The following is a 15,945-nucleotide window of genomic DNA, read 5'->3' as shown; positions in this document are numbered from 1 at the left end:
AACTGCGGCTTCAGGCCGAGATTCTGCGAGAAGGCGGCAGGCAGAAGGGGGCGCAGACGGGACACTTGGCCGCAGACCCCGAGACTCCGCGCACTTGGGGGCGCGGGGCCAGCGGGTGGCAGTCCCGGGTGGGTGGGCGTTTCCGTGGAAAGCAAGAACTATGCGTGGGTCGGGGGAGGACGGGTCCCCTCCTGGCTCCAAAAAAAAAAAAAAAAAAGCCCATCAGCGCTGCCTGTGGTTGGAAATGACACGAGCCGACCCGCCCGCCCGCGCGCCCGCCCGCGGTACAGAAGTCACAGCGCCGAGACCTGAGAGCGGCGGATGGCGGCTGCCGGGGAGGGAGCAGCCCCACTTGGCCGCGTCCGAAAGGACTCCCGGAGCCGGAGGAGCGTTTGGCCGCTGAAGTTTTGAAGCCCGCCCTTCGTGCGCACCGCCGCTCGGAGCCACCGGATTGGCGGGAGGGGAATCGGGGTGCCGTCCGTTCTCCCATCAAAGCGACTTGACAGCAATTACTAAAGTTTCTAATTAGCCCTTTGTTGGCATTCGTTTTTTTAATTTCTGGAAATCTCAGGCCATGAATTACTCAAAGGGCCACCCACGCGAGTGGGGCCGCGGGTGCTCAGCTCCGGCGGCGCTGCTCGCCCGCCGCCCGGGAGGGCGGGATCCGGGCCGGTGGCCGCAGACGCGGCAGCACGAGGGTTTTATCAAATAGTAAACAAGGTAATTTTTGCGACAGGGCTTCTCTCGCAGATGGGAAGCGGTCCCCGTGAGAAGTGGTATTTGGCTGCGATTTTAAAAATCAATTGAGCTTGCCCTCCCCTTTGAAACAGTCTGCGAGTACCTTAGGGCGCTCGTGGAGGGGCTAAGACTGCGGCAGCACCAAGGCGGACAGCAGGACCGGGCCGGACCTTAAGCGCAATTGCGGGAACCGTCTTTATCCTCCCGCGGGCTACCAAGGCCCTTTGAGTGGGGTGGGGGCGCTGGTTTCAGCCAGGGTCAAAAGCCACAATTTCAGCATCACGCACAAGACTATGAAAATCCCTCGACGTGTGAACTCAAGCGGAGATGACTGACGCAGGGTCGGCGGCCAGGAGAGGCTGGGCCAGCGGGGTGGGGGCCAAGGGCCGTGACTCCTCAGGGAAAGGGCGCCCTGTCTTCTGCTCCACGAGGACACAAGTAGGAACCGGACCAAAATAGTCTTACTATCACGAGAAAGTAAAAATCAATACAATCACGGCGGTGGGTGCCTACGGTTTATTTATGACAATGTAATCGAAGTTGAGCGTAATTGCAGAACACGCTTTAAACAACAATCTATTCAGAAGTTAGTTGGTGGGTCCTGAGGACAGCATCACTTAAATCTACTACAGAGGAGCAGGACCCTGAGCGCGAACGGGAGGGGCTGGGGAGGGGAGGGAAACTGAAGAGGAATGGGTGTCATAAATGTGGCAGGTGCATTTTATGCTTTTTTTCTTTTGCCTTTCCTACACCACCGCCTGGAAATTGAAATGCATACGGAGCCCAATTCTTTAATTCTCCCCAACTTACCCACGATTATTTTAAAAATAATCCGAGCCACACACACGTCACTATTTCTACCCACTGACTGGTGCCGAAATCTGCTGAAGTTTTGTTTTTTAGAACCAGAAAACGTTAAAGGTCAAATTACCGCTGAATAGCCAGCCTTTGCATTCTCTTCCGGAGGATTTTGTTTGTTTCTTCATGGATTGGCAGCTAAAGGCGTTTCAGAAGAGTGTTATTATTCCCTTCCGCCAGCCCTATAGAGTCACTCCCCAGAAAGCAGAGCATTCTTTGTTTTGCACAGTTTCCTACTGCATAAAATAGGAAACTCTGCAAAGCCATGTATTTTCATGATGTTTTATTAACATAATGTTGTTTTCTTTTTACTTGGTAAGGATTTTACTTAATACAAAACAAATGCTTAAGTTCTTAACACATACATCGGTCATTACTGTATAATACAAATGTATTTGCCTGCAACATTTGTTTGGGGCAGATTAAAAAAAATCCTTTGTGAATCTTTTCATTTGTTCATTCCTGGTTCTCCAACAATGAAATCCGGTCATACTTTTCTATAAAATAACTTCTTTTCACAAATGCATTTTATTAAAAACTTTGATGACGTTTCAGTCAATAACAACAGGAACAAATCAATTCCGGTGAAGAGATCTATTTTTTAAAATACCTCTAGTGCTTTTTTTTTTCTTTTAAACATTAACAACTGCTTAAAATCACAGCTTTTTAAATGTACTATTCTTTTCTGAACATCAAGTGTTTTGCTTCACAGATTTGCCGGTGAAACGAAAGGATTTGACTAAAAAAGGATTTCAGAAGATATGATCCCAGCTATTAAGAAACTTTGTACATTTGGCATCTGATCTAGTCCCAGGTCACCAGGATATAGTCTCTGGTCACTTGGAGCAGTAGGTGGCACACTAAATGTTCCAAATGAACAGAGGCATTTGACAAGGTATCTGGGCAGATCAGTGGATCGTTTTTATGTTTATTAACCTCCATGAAAGTCATTTAGTTTACAAGATTTTTAGCAGTGTTTTCAGGCTTCAGCAACACATACAAACCTCCAAGTACCTCTGTCTCTTACCCTCAGTTTTGTGGATGCTTGATGATTACCTTCCACCTCTCTGAAGACAGTGCTGTAGTTTAAGAGTTTCTGCAGTTTAAAAACTTGGATAAGCACAGGCAACTAATATAGAATTCATTTTATTCAGAGCACCACTTTTCACATAAGAGCTATCTGAAAGTCGTGAATTCTGATTTCAGCAGAAAAATACATCATTCTCACCATTTCCCCTTTTTTCATCTCCCTTTCAACATCCTTCCCTCTCCCATTTTTATTTTTTGTGGGATTTTTTTTTTTTTGGTTGAATTAAGTCTCATTTGTTGACAGGCTCTACTCTACCAGGACTTGGCCCAGTATAGAAACAAAGATGCACCCAAATTATAAGACTGCTCTTCTTTCAGGTATGTTTTATTAGTAAGTGTGTCGGACACATCCCCCTATTGAATTTTGGCGCACAGAAATGGTTCTGATAGAAGTAGGGAGGAAAAAAGGCAATAGAGCAAAGACATAACCAAGGAGGAAGCTCAGCAGACATACATGGACAGGTAGATCAATCTGTGAGACATTTCAGGATTAACACTGGCAGTTTGTAACCACTCTGTGAGTGTGTGCATTAAAGAAAATATTTACAATAATCTTTCTTTTTTTCCTTCTCCTTCAAATACAAGAATATGACAAGAATGTTGTGTTTTCAGTGAAAACAGGCAGTAGACTGTGTAAATCACACCATCCACAAAACGGTCTACCAGAAAGCTAGCCCAGTTTAGTGCTCTCAGCTTCATATGCATAGAATGTTTGCGCTGCAAACAATGATATACAACATAAATAAATAATCCCTAACCAGAGTGAGACCTAATTGTGTTTCTTCATTCTGCGCCTTTCAGGTCATGCATGATTTCAGTCTCGTTAAATGGCAAGTTTTTTTTTTTTCTCATTTGTTCTGTTTTCAATTTTTATTATTAAAAATGGTAATAAACCATCTCCACATGAGATCCAAAGAGTATCTTGTGCACAAACCAGGCAGTTTACCTAACCACCTTCAGTTGTCTTTATCATTTTTTAAAAAACCCATCAGCAGTTCATAAAGTCCCTTGATTATTACTATGAAATACTATACATGGTTTTCTATTTGGGAGACTGATAGTGCAAATTAAAATTCTTGCTACCCAACATTTATCCCAACAATAAATGACTCTTGAATAATAATAATACTTAATAATAATAAAAAAGAAACAGTTGTTTTGCTTCCCCACCCCCCCAACATGCAGACCCCTTTGAAAGAAACTGAAAGAAACTGAAAGTTTTAAACCTGTCTTCCTCTCATCTGGGATTTAGTTGACTTTCTCATATCTAAGCCCTGCCCCAACTGAAAGGAGAAACTTCTCAACATTTTTAAAAATCGCAAGTTCTCCGAGAGAGGGGGAAAGGAGACCTGGAAGAGCAAGATAGGTCTTGTTCAGTGGAGAAAACGGGACAGAGTATCACTCCTGGCATCTTCCACTGCAGTCAGTATATCTGAATCCATAGGAGAAAAAAAAAATTCAGTAGATATTTTAAAAAATAAACCACACTCAGAACAAAAGAAATGAAAGGGCAAGCTAAGGCAAAGTTTCAAGGTGAGAAAGAGGACTTATTTTGAAATGATTTGTTTAGTCAAATATAAAAGTAAAAACGAAGAGGGGGGAAAAGTGTTCAAATTATTTTTTTCTATAATAAAACATTTAGGAGCCTCTTCTGATTTTCGTCAACTCCAAGGCTGCCTCTCTCTCCCTAAAGGGCCCCACCCAGCCCAGGCCAGGCCACAAGAGTGTAGGCTGGACCACTGGAAAACTTGGTCCCCACCTAAACAAGCAGCAAACTCCTCCTTTCTGCTCTGCCCCTTCTCACTTCCCGGTGATGGAGAGCAGAAACAGGAAATAAATCAAATCGGATAGGGAAAAAATGGAGGTAAGACTTTGAGGGCAAAATTAAACAGAGACAAAACAACTAGCTTCTCTACCCAGAATTTCACCTTCTGGTTCGTTTGGTTTTCTTTCTTTCTTTTTAAACTCAGTTCATTTGTGTAGGGTTGGGCGGGTGGTAAGAATGATGGTGCTCTTTTCTCTCTCTCTCTCTCTCTCTTCCTTCAGGGGAAATGAAGCTGCAGATTACCGCTCCCCAGAGTTACATTTCCTAAAGCATTCTTTCTTTGCTTTTTATTCTGTTTTGTTTTAGTTTGTCTTCATTTGTCTAGTTTTTGGTGGTTGGTAGTTTTGTTTTTGTACATAGTCCCTTGGTCCCCAGGAGATTTTGGTTCAGTCTCTGGTCAAAAACAGTCCATTTCCCTACCCTTCCCGTATTTCACCCCACCCTAACCCCAGACACATCCTGCTCCTCAAAGCCCCAGTTCCAGTCTCTGCTCTCCTTTTCCCACTCCTTGCTCACCCAGATGCTCCCCTCTTCTCTTCTGCCACCCGCTCCTTTCTCCACATCCAGCATCCCCGGTCCTCTAGGCTGGGGGAGCATGAAAGCGTGGACCGCGGAGAGGGAGCAGAGGAGAGAGCTGAGGAGGGACTTCCAAAATGCAAGCAGGATAACGGACAGGCCAAATCCGAAGGGAAGCAGGCCCGGGGAGGGAGGAAGTCCTCCAATGCCCGCTGAGCTCCCCGCTCTACCCCGGCCGACGCCCCCCAACCCCAGTCCCCCTCAGTAAGTGGCAGAGAATTTCATCCGCTTCTGCTTCTGTCTCTGGTTGCAAAACCACACCCGCACTACGTTCTTTTTGAGGTCCAGTTTCTCGGCGATGGCGGCAATCTTCTCGGACGAGGGCCGGGGCTGTACGGCGAAGTAAGCCTCGAGGGAGCGCTTCTCCGGCGCGGCGATGGAAGTCCGCTTGCGCTTCTTCTCGCCGCCGTTGAAGAGCTCGGGCTTGTTCATTTTCTCGCGCTGCGCGCCCTCGGCCTCCTCGAGCCACGCCTGCAGGATGGGCTTGAGCGCGATCATGTTGTTGTGCGAGAGCGTCAGCGACTCGAACCTGCAGATGGTGCTCTGACTGAGCGAGCCCACGCCCGGGATCTTGAGGTTGGCCAGCGCCGAGCCCACGTCGGCCTGCGTCACGCCCAGCTTGATGCGCCGCTGCTTGAAACGCTCCGCAAACGCTTCGAGCTCGCGCGGGTCCGTGTCCGAGTCGCAGATGGACGCCAGGCCCGCCGCGCCCACCACTGCCGCCGCCGCCGACGCCGCCGCCACCTGCCCGGCCGCCGCTGCAGCCGCCGCCGCCGCCGCGCCGTGGTGCGCCGCCGCCGCCACCAGCCCGGGGTGCGGCAGCCCCGACGGCATGTTCATGGCTGCAGCCGCCGCCGGGTGCGACAGGTGGCCCAGGCCGTGCATGTGCGGGTGCGGGTGCGCCGAGCCGCCCAGCAGCCCGCCGCCAGGGCCGCCGCCGCCGCCCCCCGGACCGCCGCCGCCACCGCCGCCGCCCCCGGGCCCGCCACCGCCCGGGCCGCCGCCGCCTCCCGGGCCGCCGCCCCCCGGGCCGTCGTGGGCGCCGCCGCCGCCGCCCGCCGCCCCCGCGCCGCCCGCGCCAGCCATAAGCGCGAGCGACGGCGACGAGATGTGGTCCAGCAGGTCGCCGGGCTCGAGCGCCTGGTGGTGGTGATGGTGGTGGTGGTGGTGCGCCAGCGGTACGGTGGACGTGGACGTGCACGGCACGCTGTTCATCGTGTGGTACGTGGCGTCCGGCTTGAACGGGTGGCTCTTGCCCTGGGACACGGCGATGTCCACGGCCGCCAGCGCCTCGGCCCGCGCCAGCAGCGTCTCGTCCAGGCTGGCGAAGAGGTTGCTCTGCAGCTGCAGGCGATACAACCAAACCAAAAAAACCACAAAACCAAAACAGCAAAAAAAAAAAAAAGAAAGAAAGAAAGAAAATAAAGAAAAAAGCCGGAGAGCACAATAAGAAAAGGGCAAACACAAAGCAGCCGAAATAACAACAACAGCGGGGGTGGAGGGGAGTGGAGAGCGGGAAAGACGAAATGGGGGACACGCTGGGCATGAAGTAGCGGGACGAAAAGGGACAAGAGCATGGGGAGGGGACAAATGCAGGGTGAGAGGGGCACAAGCACACGGCTCGCAGACGGGGGTGGGGTGAAGAAAAAGGAAAAAGAAATGGAGATGTAACTCGCAGCAGGGAAACCGTGTCACGCACCCGAGCACGCACAGAGACCGCTTTTCCGAGGCACGAAATTAACAGGGAAAGTGGAGGAAAGTCGAGAGTCACGGTCCCAGAGCTCCCGCTCTGATCGCAAGCGCCCGACCAGGAGGCAGAGGCGGCCCGGAGCACGACAGAAAGCGCTGGCGGACAAACGTGCCTCGCAGCAGGACTCCTCGAGAACCCCTGCCCGCCAGTCCCCGCACCGGGACCCGTGCACACACCAGCACTCTACATGCAGCGTCGCGGAGACGGGGAGGGGGCGAGCGCGCCGGCCGGGGCCGCGGCCGCGGGGCGCTTACCGGCGGCGTGGGCAAGCAGGCCCTCCGGATGGCCTCGGAGCTGGAGTGCAGCGACGGGTACTTGTGCTCAGGGAGGGTGGGATGCATGGCAAAGTGAGGCTGCTTGCTGTTCATGGACATCATCTTGAAGGCTTGGCATGTAAATCCACAAACACTCCGAAAGTCCACGGGAAAGTGCGCGCACCGGCTCCGCCGGCCTCTCTTCCGAGGCTGCTGCCGCGGCGACTGGCCGCACGGAGACGGCGGCGGCACCAGGGGCTGCTGCTGCTACTGCTGCTGCCGCCGCCGCTGCCGCCGGGCGCTCGCCTTAACCGTGCAGAGCGCCGCGCGTCGGCCTCGCAGTCCCCTTCTCCTAGAGCTCTAGCCCCGCGCGCCGACGGGATGCACTCCTCTTACACCTGAGCCTCACTTCTCGCGGCCGGTCCTGGCAGCTCTCGCGAGAGCTGGCGGCCCCGCCGCGCTGACAGGCATCAGCTGTCTCAGCCTGGCGCGCGCTCTCTCCCCCGGCCGCGCCGTGCGTCTGCGCGCGCGCGCGCTCGCCTGGCCGGGGCCAGCGCGTGGGAGCCGCTCTTATAGTGACCACCGGCAAGGACAGCGCAGGTGATGCACCTGTAGCTGCCGAGCATGCGCGCTGCACGCCTCACCTTTCCCACCGCAGGGCTGGAAAGATCAGAAAGGCCAGCTATTGTCTGAGGGTAGGCACCTTTTAGGGGGAGGAAGAGGAGATGATGCCTGCATGCCCCTCTGTGTTGCGTTTTTTACCCGGCACTGCAAGCCCTGAATATATGCGCGTTACTTAGGCACACCTCTTCTTGGGGATGTCTAACAAGCTGTTATATAATGTATACAGCTGGGCATTTGTATGTTAAATTATGCCCGCTCATTCCTCTGTCTGCAGTATAAATAACAACACAGAAACGCAGAAGGTGCTGTCTTTTGCTGCAAGAACCTGTTTCTTTCAAGGTTTATAAATAGGTTCCTGGAGAATAATCGCGGTAACAGACATTTGTTTGAAGCAGTCAGACGCTATTGATTTCCATATAATTTAATTTCCTCCGCATACTTTGTTGTTGTTGTTGTTGGGAATATAACTGTGTCAGGCACCGCCAGTGACAGCCACTTAGGAACCACAAGGAGCGCATGCTTTCTACTCGAGAACGGCTGTTGAAATTGTGCCTTTCTCTTATTGTTTGTCTCCTTTAACCGTGTACAAACCCACGTTTCAAACGAACTCCGGGTGATCTGAGGCTTCTAGTAATCAAAAGGAAAAAATAGCTAACAGGGTGTAGTAGGAATCCTTTTCTCTCCTCACGTAAACACACACGCACACGCACACACACACACACTTTTTATACTGGAAACTCCAGGAAAAGGAAATCGCTTCAGAGAAAAGGGGATAAGATGTTGAAAAGATAACTTTCTTTTCCCTTCCGTCTTTTTGGCTTCTTTGCCTCTTATATCAACTTGCTTATATATTTTTTCTTTAACAGGAAACAGGATCAAGACAGCTTGTAGGAGAAAGTGATTCAAAATAGCAATTCAAACCAATTTCAAAGAAAGGGCCCAAACTCTGGTCCAACCTTTGTTATTATTATTATTATTGTCAAATCAAAACCTAAGAATTCGTTAGCCAGCCCGTTATATTGCCCTTACGTGGTAGGTGGATCAAGGGCCTCCTGTGGAACCACAGTTCAGGTGCCTGAGTCCCCAGAGACGAAGCGCCTGCCCGGGGTGCTAATAACAGCCCAGATGTTATCACGTTTGTGGCAAGGCAGCTGGAGACCAGCAAGGGGCTGCTTATAGAAGGCAGAGATCAGATAAATTTTCTCGTCTACCCAACACCAAGGAGATCTGTGTTTCCACCAAAGAGCAGATCTCATTTCTATAAATCTAAATTTGCGTTCCCGTGGATTTTATCTTTCCTTTGCACATACGCGTGTGTATCTAGCATACACACTTACCTACTCAGATTCCAAGAAGAGCCCACAGGCGTCACCGTGGCTTTTTCTTTCCTTTTCTCTCCCCCCCACCCCCCCCCCCCACTTCTCCCTAGCCCGAGAGGGAAGTGAGAAGGATGTTCACTCGCTGGTGCGAGAAGCCGCGTCTCCATCCATTACGCGGTCCCCTGGGAGCGCTAAATGCAACTTTATCTCGACGGGGAATGGACAATGAGCGGGACGTCGCTGAAGGAGGAGAGCGAGTCCTATGGCAGTCGAAAAGTCCAAGCTTAGCCTAATCCTTCCTGACACCCACCGCGGTGGTTTTCTGCTCTCCCCCACGGGGAGAGGGGGAGAAGGGTCTCGCAGAGGGCAAGCGCCCGGAGCCTGCCCGCCTCCTGAGGGAACGCTGATCTTTAGTGTCTCTGAAAGGTGCGGACAGACAGCAACGCGGACAGCGCAGGCTTGGGACCAGGTGGTGCCTCAGAGAGCCAGCGGGCCTCGGCTAGAGCCTCTGAGCACTGAAGCGCACCTCGGTTTATCCTCTGACGTTGCGAGGAAGGCAGTAAACCCAGCGGGGAGACACCCGCAGAGCCTAAGATCAGGAGCTCAAGGTCTGCCTCCACTGGCCTCCCAGCTCACCTCTCTTTGGACAACTGGAGTCCCTGCCCACCCGGGGGTGGGCCCAGACCTTTGCCCAGAATATCCTGCTTTTTGCTGGGGCTAGAAATGTAAGTTTTGTGGGTACAGTCCATCCCTTCCCCATCAACGGATTGGAAGCCCATCTAGGGCACATCTGTCTTCCACCATGGCGATTAGCACGGTGCCTGTCACCCAGTGAAAGTGCACTACAAATCAATATATGTGTGTGTAGGAAGGAAGAGAAACCAGCTGGGGCGGGGGCGGGAGAAAGAGCCAAAGAGGGCTGATTGGGGGCAAGCAGGAAGATCTCTGAAGGGGTCTCTTCTCTCCCTGAAAAGGAGATGGAGACGGGGTCCCAGGCAGAACTATAAATCTTGATTCTAGCCTGGCCTGTTCTTTTTCAGAGGCCAGTGATTTCACTTCTCCCTCATTTCTTTTCTACTTTTTCCTTCTTTGTCAAATGCTTGCTGAACACCAGACTGGGCCACTGCAAGATGCCAGAGATAAAATGAGATATAAAATATGGGTACCTGTCCTCCGGGAGGTGACAGTCTATGGGGGGAGGGCAGCCACAGGTGAAGAGGTGTTGGTGTGACAGGTGTGATGAGAGGGAATTGACCAGAAATGTGGAGCAAGGGGCAATACTTGGAGACTGATCCTACCACATCCCTGTGGGACCTCAAGCTACAGAGTAGGGCATATTGGAGGCATGCAGGCAGTTCCTTTCCTATCAAGTTCTCTCACTTTAGCATCAGAGATGCAAGGAAGGGTGGTGGGCCTGGGCTCAGCTCATCAGTATGTCACTGCTTTGTTTTCCTGATTTGGCAACCACTGTAACTGGCTGGCCCCTGCCTGCACTAATGATGCCCACATGGGGTCTGAGCCTTGGCATAGATTCCTGGGCATTTTATTACCACTCCACTTCTTCTAGTTTAATGACCAACACAGAACTCTGTCCCCCACCCACCAATCTCATAGCTTTGCATTTTATCAAGAAGGGGATTACGAATGGACAGCTATTGATTTCCAAGGAATTTTCGCCCCCAGGGACAGGGAGTCTATCATCTGGATCAGGGACACATTTCTTTTCCTCATTAATTAATTTTCTCCTCCTTTTGGCAGGCCTCACTTCACATTTCCTTTGGCAGCGCCTGGTGCCCAAGCTCAGGGAGTAGGCATTCATTGGAGTGAGGGCTTGTAGGAGAAGCGCTGTGCAAGGGCCAGCACCGTTGGGGGTGAACTCTCCTCGCTTTTGACCCTGTCTCCCTTCTCCAGCTGGAGAGCGCGCCTGACAGCTGCTGCCTGCTTGGGCGCTGGCTTTCTCCTTCCAAACAGCGCAGTAAGTTAGCGCAGAACTCAGCAGCCACTAACTGCTCCCAGCTCCGAGTTGATCCCCCAGCTCCGAGTTGGACCCGAGTTGTTAGTCCGGGTTTAGGAACAGGGCATCGGCCCTGGGGAAGTCCACGTAAGTGCGTGTAGGCTGCGTGTGTATAGGGGGCGGGTGCCGGGCCCCTCACTCCGGCCGGAACCCGGGGCTCTGGCCCCACCTGCAGGCCCCGAACCCGGAAGCTCTGCTTCTGCAGACTCGGGGTGAAACGTTTCCCACAGGCAGCTCTCCAGTTTGAAAAGAGGGACGTTTCGCTGCGCAGCCAGCTCCCTGAGTGCTGAGGAGACCCCCCCAAGCCCAGAATCCGCCGACTAGCGAGGCTGCGCCGGTTGTTTGAAGCACAGAGTGAAGGACCAGGCCGGGGAAGAGCAGGCCCAGGGCCCCGGGTTCGGCTGTCGGAAGAGGGGCCGCACGTTGGCCTATTGCTGACACCCCTCGGTCGGAAAGGTGGAGTGAGTGGAGGAGGGGGGCTGTGGCCGTGCGGTTCCTCTGCTTCCCCTCCCAGCTGTCTTTTCCCAGCCACGCCTGGGCTGCTTTGATCCTCAGTCTCCCAGCGCTACCCCTCGCGCTCCTCGCCCCCTCCCTCCCGCGGTGACAACGACAGGACTCCTCAAGGTCCCTTGGACCTGCCCCTGTAGCTCGCGAGGCCGCGGCGCCCAGCCGCCCGGTCCTGGGCAGTGGCCCTGCCGTCGCGGCCCGCGGAGCCAGCCCAGCACCGAGAGGCGAGTCCTGGTCGCGCTGTCGCCGGCGGCAGCTCTGAGATTTCCGGGAAGGCGCTATCCCCCTCCAGCTCTCTCGCCCTACCGCGCAGCCCTCGCCTCCCTCGGTCCCCAAGGCCTGGGCGGGTGAGTTACTGGGGTCCGTCGTGATCTCCTCTTCTAAGGCTCCCTGAGGACAGGACACACTAGCTTAGAATGGAGAATCCCAGCCCCGCGTCTAGACTGGGGCGGACCCGGGGATTCTTGAGTAAACCACTGTTTTCTTTCCTCTGACAGTTTAATTCAAATGAACTTCCGTTGGAGACGTTTCCCTGGGTGTTGACTACCCCACCCCGAGATGTCGCTGATGAGCTTGTGACCCTGGTGATGTGTCCCAGAGAAGTTCACTACGGCCATTATCGCTCTTGGCGTTACAGAGAGAGATTTACGTGTACCTCCTCACCCTGATCTCTCTGAACAAAAAACTCACCTGCCTTGTGAAAGCCTTACGGGTGAAGAGTGACAACTACATCCCCGCTCTAACAGAGGCTTAGCTGCTCCTCCTGCTAGCTGCCAGAACCGCTTTCGCAGCCCCAGTGAGCTATGTTGTCCCACTGCACGTGGCCACAGCCCCAGGTGATTTATGTTCCAAGAAGGGCAGAGGCTCCCCCGCTCTGCCCCAACCCCTTCTAAGGTTGGAAGGGCGCGCTGCTCAGAGAAGGTGCTTCCGGGGCTCCAAGGTAAAAAAAAAAAAAGAAAGGCAAGAACAAACAAAACTCCAAACGTGCCGGCTCGCGGCCCGGAGCAACCAGACGGAAGCCTCCCGCCTGCAGCTCGGACCCTGACATACGCCCACCCGGGTTGGAGGGAGCTCCGCCGGCGGAAAGGGACAGCAGAGGACCCCCAACCCCCACAAGCCATGTCGTTCCCAGGACCGAGAGGCTGGCGTCCATCGCCCTCCGCAGGCTCAGCTCTGCCTCCAGGAGCACGATTCCCAAGAGGGTGTCGAAGCCGCGGAGGAAACCACGAGGCAGCCAGTCCAAGCCCGAGAGCGCGGAGCTGGGTCCTGTCGCCCGGCTCGAACACTCACGGGCGCCGCCGCCCCTCCTCCCCGCCGCCCGCACAAATCAAAGCCCCTTGCGAGGGACTGGGAAATAGTTGCCTTGTCATGTAACACATTGCCCTGATTTATTATAAAATTTTAACGAAATCATGCATATTTTAACAGCCTTTAATCACTGCATGAAAATTTAATTCATGGACTGTAGCGCGTTTAAATAAATGAAGTGTTAATTCATTAGGATTAATTAATTTGTTAAAGGATTGTGTGCAAGGTTAAGGTGGAAAGAAACTCTTTGTTGGTTTCGCGTGCTAATCGCCAGGTTTCGCGAGTGGTAATAAAATGAAAGGAAAACGCAGAAGGAGCGGATCGCTTCTTGGGGTGGGGCCTGGGCGGGATCGGCTGAGAGCGCCCCCGAGAGCGCGGGAAACTCCGGCCAGAGAGGCGCTGGCGGGTCTGTCCTCCCGGGAATGGTGTGGGTGTGCGTGTGCGCGCGTGCGTGCGCGCGTGCCTGCGAGGGGTTGGGGAGCCGGCGGCGGGAAGCCAGGAAGGACCGGAACCAGGGCTGGGGGCTCAGTGCCCAGACTGGCCGACCGGACCTCATCTCCCCACCCCCAGCACGAAGATGACCCAATAGGCGAGGCGAGTTCGCCCCTTTCGCTCCACAGAGGGCCAGGCCTCGGCATAATGGACAGATGATGGGCCAGCCCGGCCACCTCCTGAGCCTCCTAGCGCCCGGGGAGCCACTGTCTCGCCATCAGGCCGCGGGCCCAGGCGGCGAGGCCGAGCCCAGAGCCTCGGGGGACGCTCTGAGAGAGGAGGCGGAGCAAAGCCAAACTCGCTAGCTCAGGCTAGGGCAATCCGGGAAACCTTTTCAATCAGTGGCCTTGACGTTAGGAGATGGTTCCTTTAGCGCCTCTCCTGAGGAAGACGCTGAAAGGCGCCTCCTACAGGGATAGGGGTAAGAGACATCCTCTTCGGAGCTGCTCTTAACTCGTCTGTCAAGACCCTATACAAATACCACCTCCGTGACGCCCGCCTGGTTTCCCCCACGGCTCCACATTATCGGCATCACAGACTTTTCTACTCACCTCTGTTATAAGGGGAATCAAAATGGACGGAATTAGGTCTTCTCACAGACTCAGTAAATGCTTAAGTCAAATCCTTGCCCCTGGGTACTGGATTTTTACACCCCTAAGTTATGTGTCACATAAGGCACACACTTCTACACACTTGTTTAATCTAACTAACATTTATTAGAGATGGTCGGCTCCCTGTTAGAAGCAGAGCAGCAGGCTTGGTCACCTACCTTGTTTCAAAAACTGTAGCTGTTACTCAGTGTAATCCAGGCTGCCCCAGTGATATAAAACTGAAGATCATCATAGCCTGCACTCCAGATGGGTTCTTGAAATCTGCATCTTAATAGATGCTTCCTCCCTCAGAGTGGGGTTCCGAGAATTAAGCAATAAATGTTCACTATGCACTCTGAGATCGCTGCTTAAAAGGTTTTCTCTCTGCCAAGTGTTATTACAGGGATCGAGTTACATGTGATAGGCAAAGGCTGTTGTAGGACTTCCACAAATAGGGATGCGACTTTTTTAGGAGGCTTTGGGAAACCCTTCTAATCTAATAGGCCACATTCCATAAATCTAAACTGTTAATGCCAGTTTCATGCTCTCTACAAGTACTGCCCATAGGTACAAAAGTGAGAAAAATAATCTAATGTATGTACTTTGAATAATTGAAAATCACTCAAGTGCTCAGAAACAACAACGTTTCCTGAAACATCTTATGGTCCGAGACCAAAGTTCCTTCCTTGCTCAGTGGCACCTACAGTTGTTTCAAACCAACAGACGCACCAAAGACGATAGGAAAACAAAGCAGATTTGAGATTATGAGGCTGTAAATCTTAAAGTCTACTGCTTTCAGCTTTAATCTCAGCTGAGTTATTAAAACAGGAAAAAGATGTCATTTTTGGATGGGATGTCATTTTGGATTTGGATGATAAAGATGAACACTAAAGCACAAAAATCCAGCATATGGCAAAACTGGATATCCACCTGCAGAAAAATGAAACAGAACTCATACCTCACACCAAACACAGAAACTAACTCAAAATGGATCAAAGACCTAAACGTCAAAACTAAAACCATAAAAATACCTGGAATAAAACAATGGACCTAATCTATAAAAATAGGATAATAAGCATTACAACAAATGCACAAATAGAAGACAAAATAGATAAATGGGCTCATAAAAATTATAAGCTTCTGCTCATCAAAAGACCTTACCAAAAGAGTAAAAAGACTATATATATATTAAAAAATCTTTGGAAAACATATCTGTTAAGGGTTTAATCTCCAAAATTTATAGAAAACTTCAACAACTCAACCAAAGGACAAACAACCCAATGAGAAAATGGGCAAAGGACATGAACAGAACCTTCACCAAAGACATCCAATCAGCCAACAAACACATGAAAAGATGCTCACAATCATTAGCCATAAGAGAAAATAAAGTTACAATGTGATACCATCTTGCTCCTACTAAAATGGTACAGATTTAAAAAATAAAAAACAGTAAATGTTGGCAAAGATGTGGGGAGATTGGAACCCTTCCTTATTCATTGCTGGTGCAACTGTAAATTGGTACAACCACTATGGAAAATGCTTTGGCGCTTCCTCAAAAAACTAGAAATAGAGCTACCTTATGATCTACCAATCCTGCTCCTAGGAATATACCCTAGAGACCTAAAACTACTAACACAGCCTATGTTCACTGCAGCTTTATTCACAATGGAAACATCAGGAGTGCCGATCAACAGATGAATGGATAAGCAATTTGTGGTACATACACATAATGGAACACTATGTGACCATAAAGAGCAATGATGAGTCCAGCAAACATAACATGGTTGGAGGGCATAATGCTAAGTGAAATACGCATGTAAGGACAAATATTGTATGACCCCTTTTTATAAGAAGACAAGAACACATAGAGACACCAATGTTCACCGGTGGTTACCAGGGAGAAGCGGGGGAGGTGTAAGTATGCTTTAGAATTTACAGACTTGTTATTTTTGGTGATGGGAAATGTGGCTCGGAGTGTGAAACTAGTGAGCACGGCACAAT

The 15,945-nt window shown here is 51.5% G+C and overlaps 1 protein-coding gene across 1 annotated transcript; it reads right to left on the bottom strand.

Moving 5' to 3' along the window:
* Positions 1-5,278: 5,278 nt before the first annotated feature.
* POU4F1 (POU class 4 homeobox 1) lies at positions 5,279-7,213 on the bottom strand. The gene is made up of 2 exons (XM_064269908.1): positions 7,091-7,213; positions 5,279-6,430 (listed from the first exon to the last, which is right to left on the bottom strand). The coding sequence occupies exons 1-2, from the start codon at positions 7,211-7,213 to the stop codon at positions 5,288-5,290; spliced, it is 1,266 nt and encodes a 421-aa protein (XP_064125978.1). The 3' UTR covers positions 5,279-5,287.
* Between the last annotated feature and the right edge of the window lie 8,732 nt (positions 7,214-15,945).

Source organism: Loxodonta africana, chromosome 17, assembly GCF_030014295.1.
Source record: "Loxodonta africana isolate mLoxAfr1 chromosome 17, mLoxAfr1.hap2, whole genome shotgun sequence".
In the NCBI taxonomy this organism is placed as follows: Eukaryota; Metazoa; Chordata; class Mammalia; order Proboscidea; family Elephantidae; genus Loxodonta; species Loxodonta africana.
Note: the sequence above shows the minus strand (reverse complement) of the source record. Positions and strands in the feature narration are given on the sequence as shown.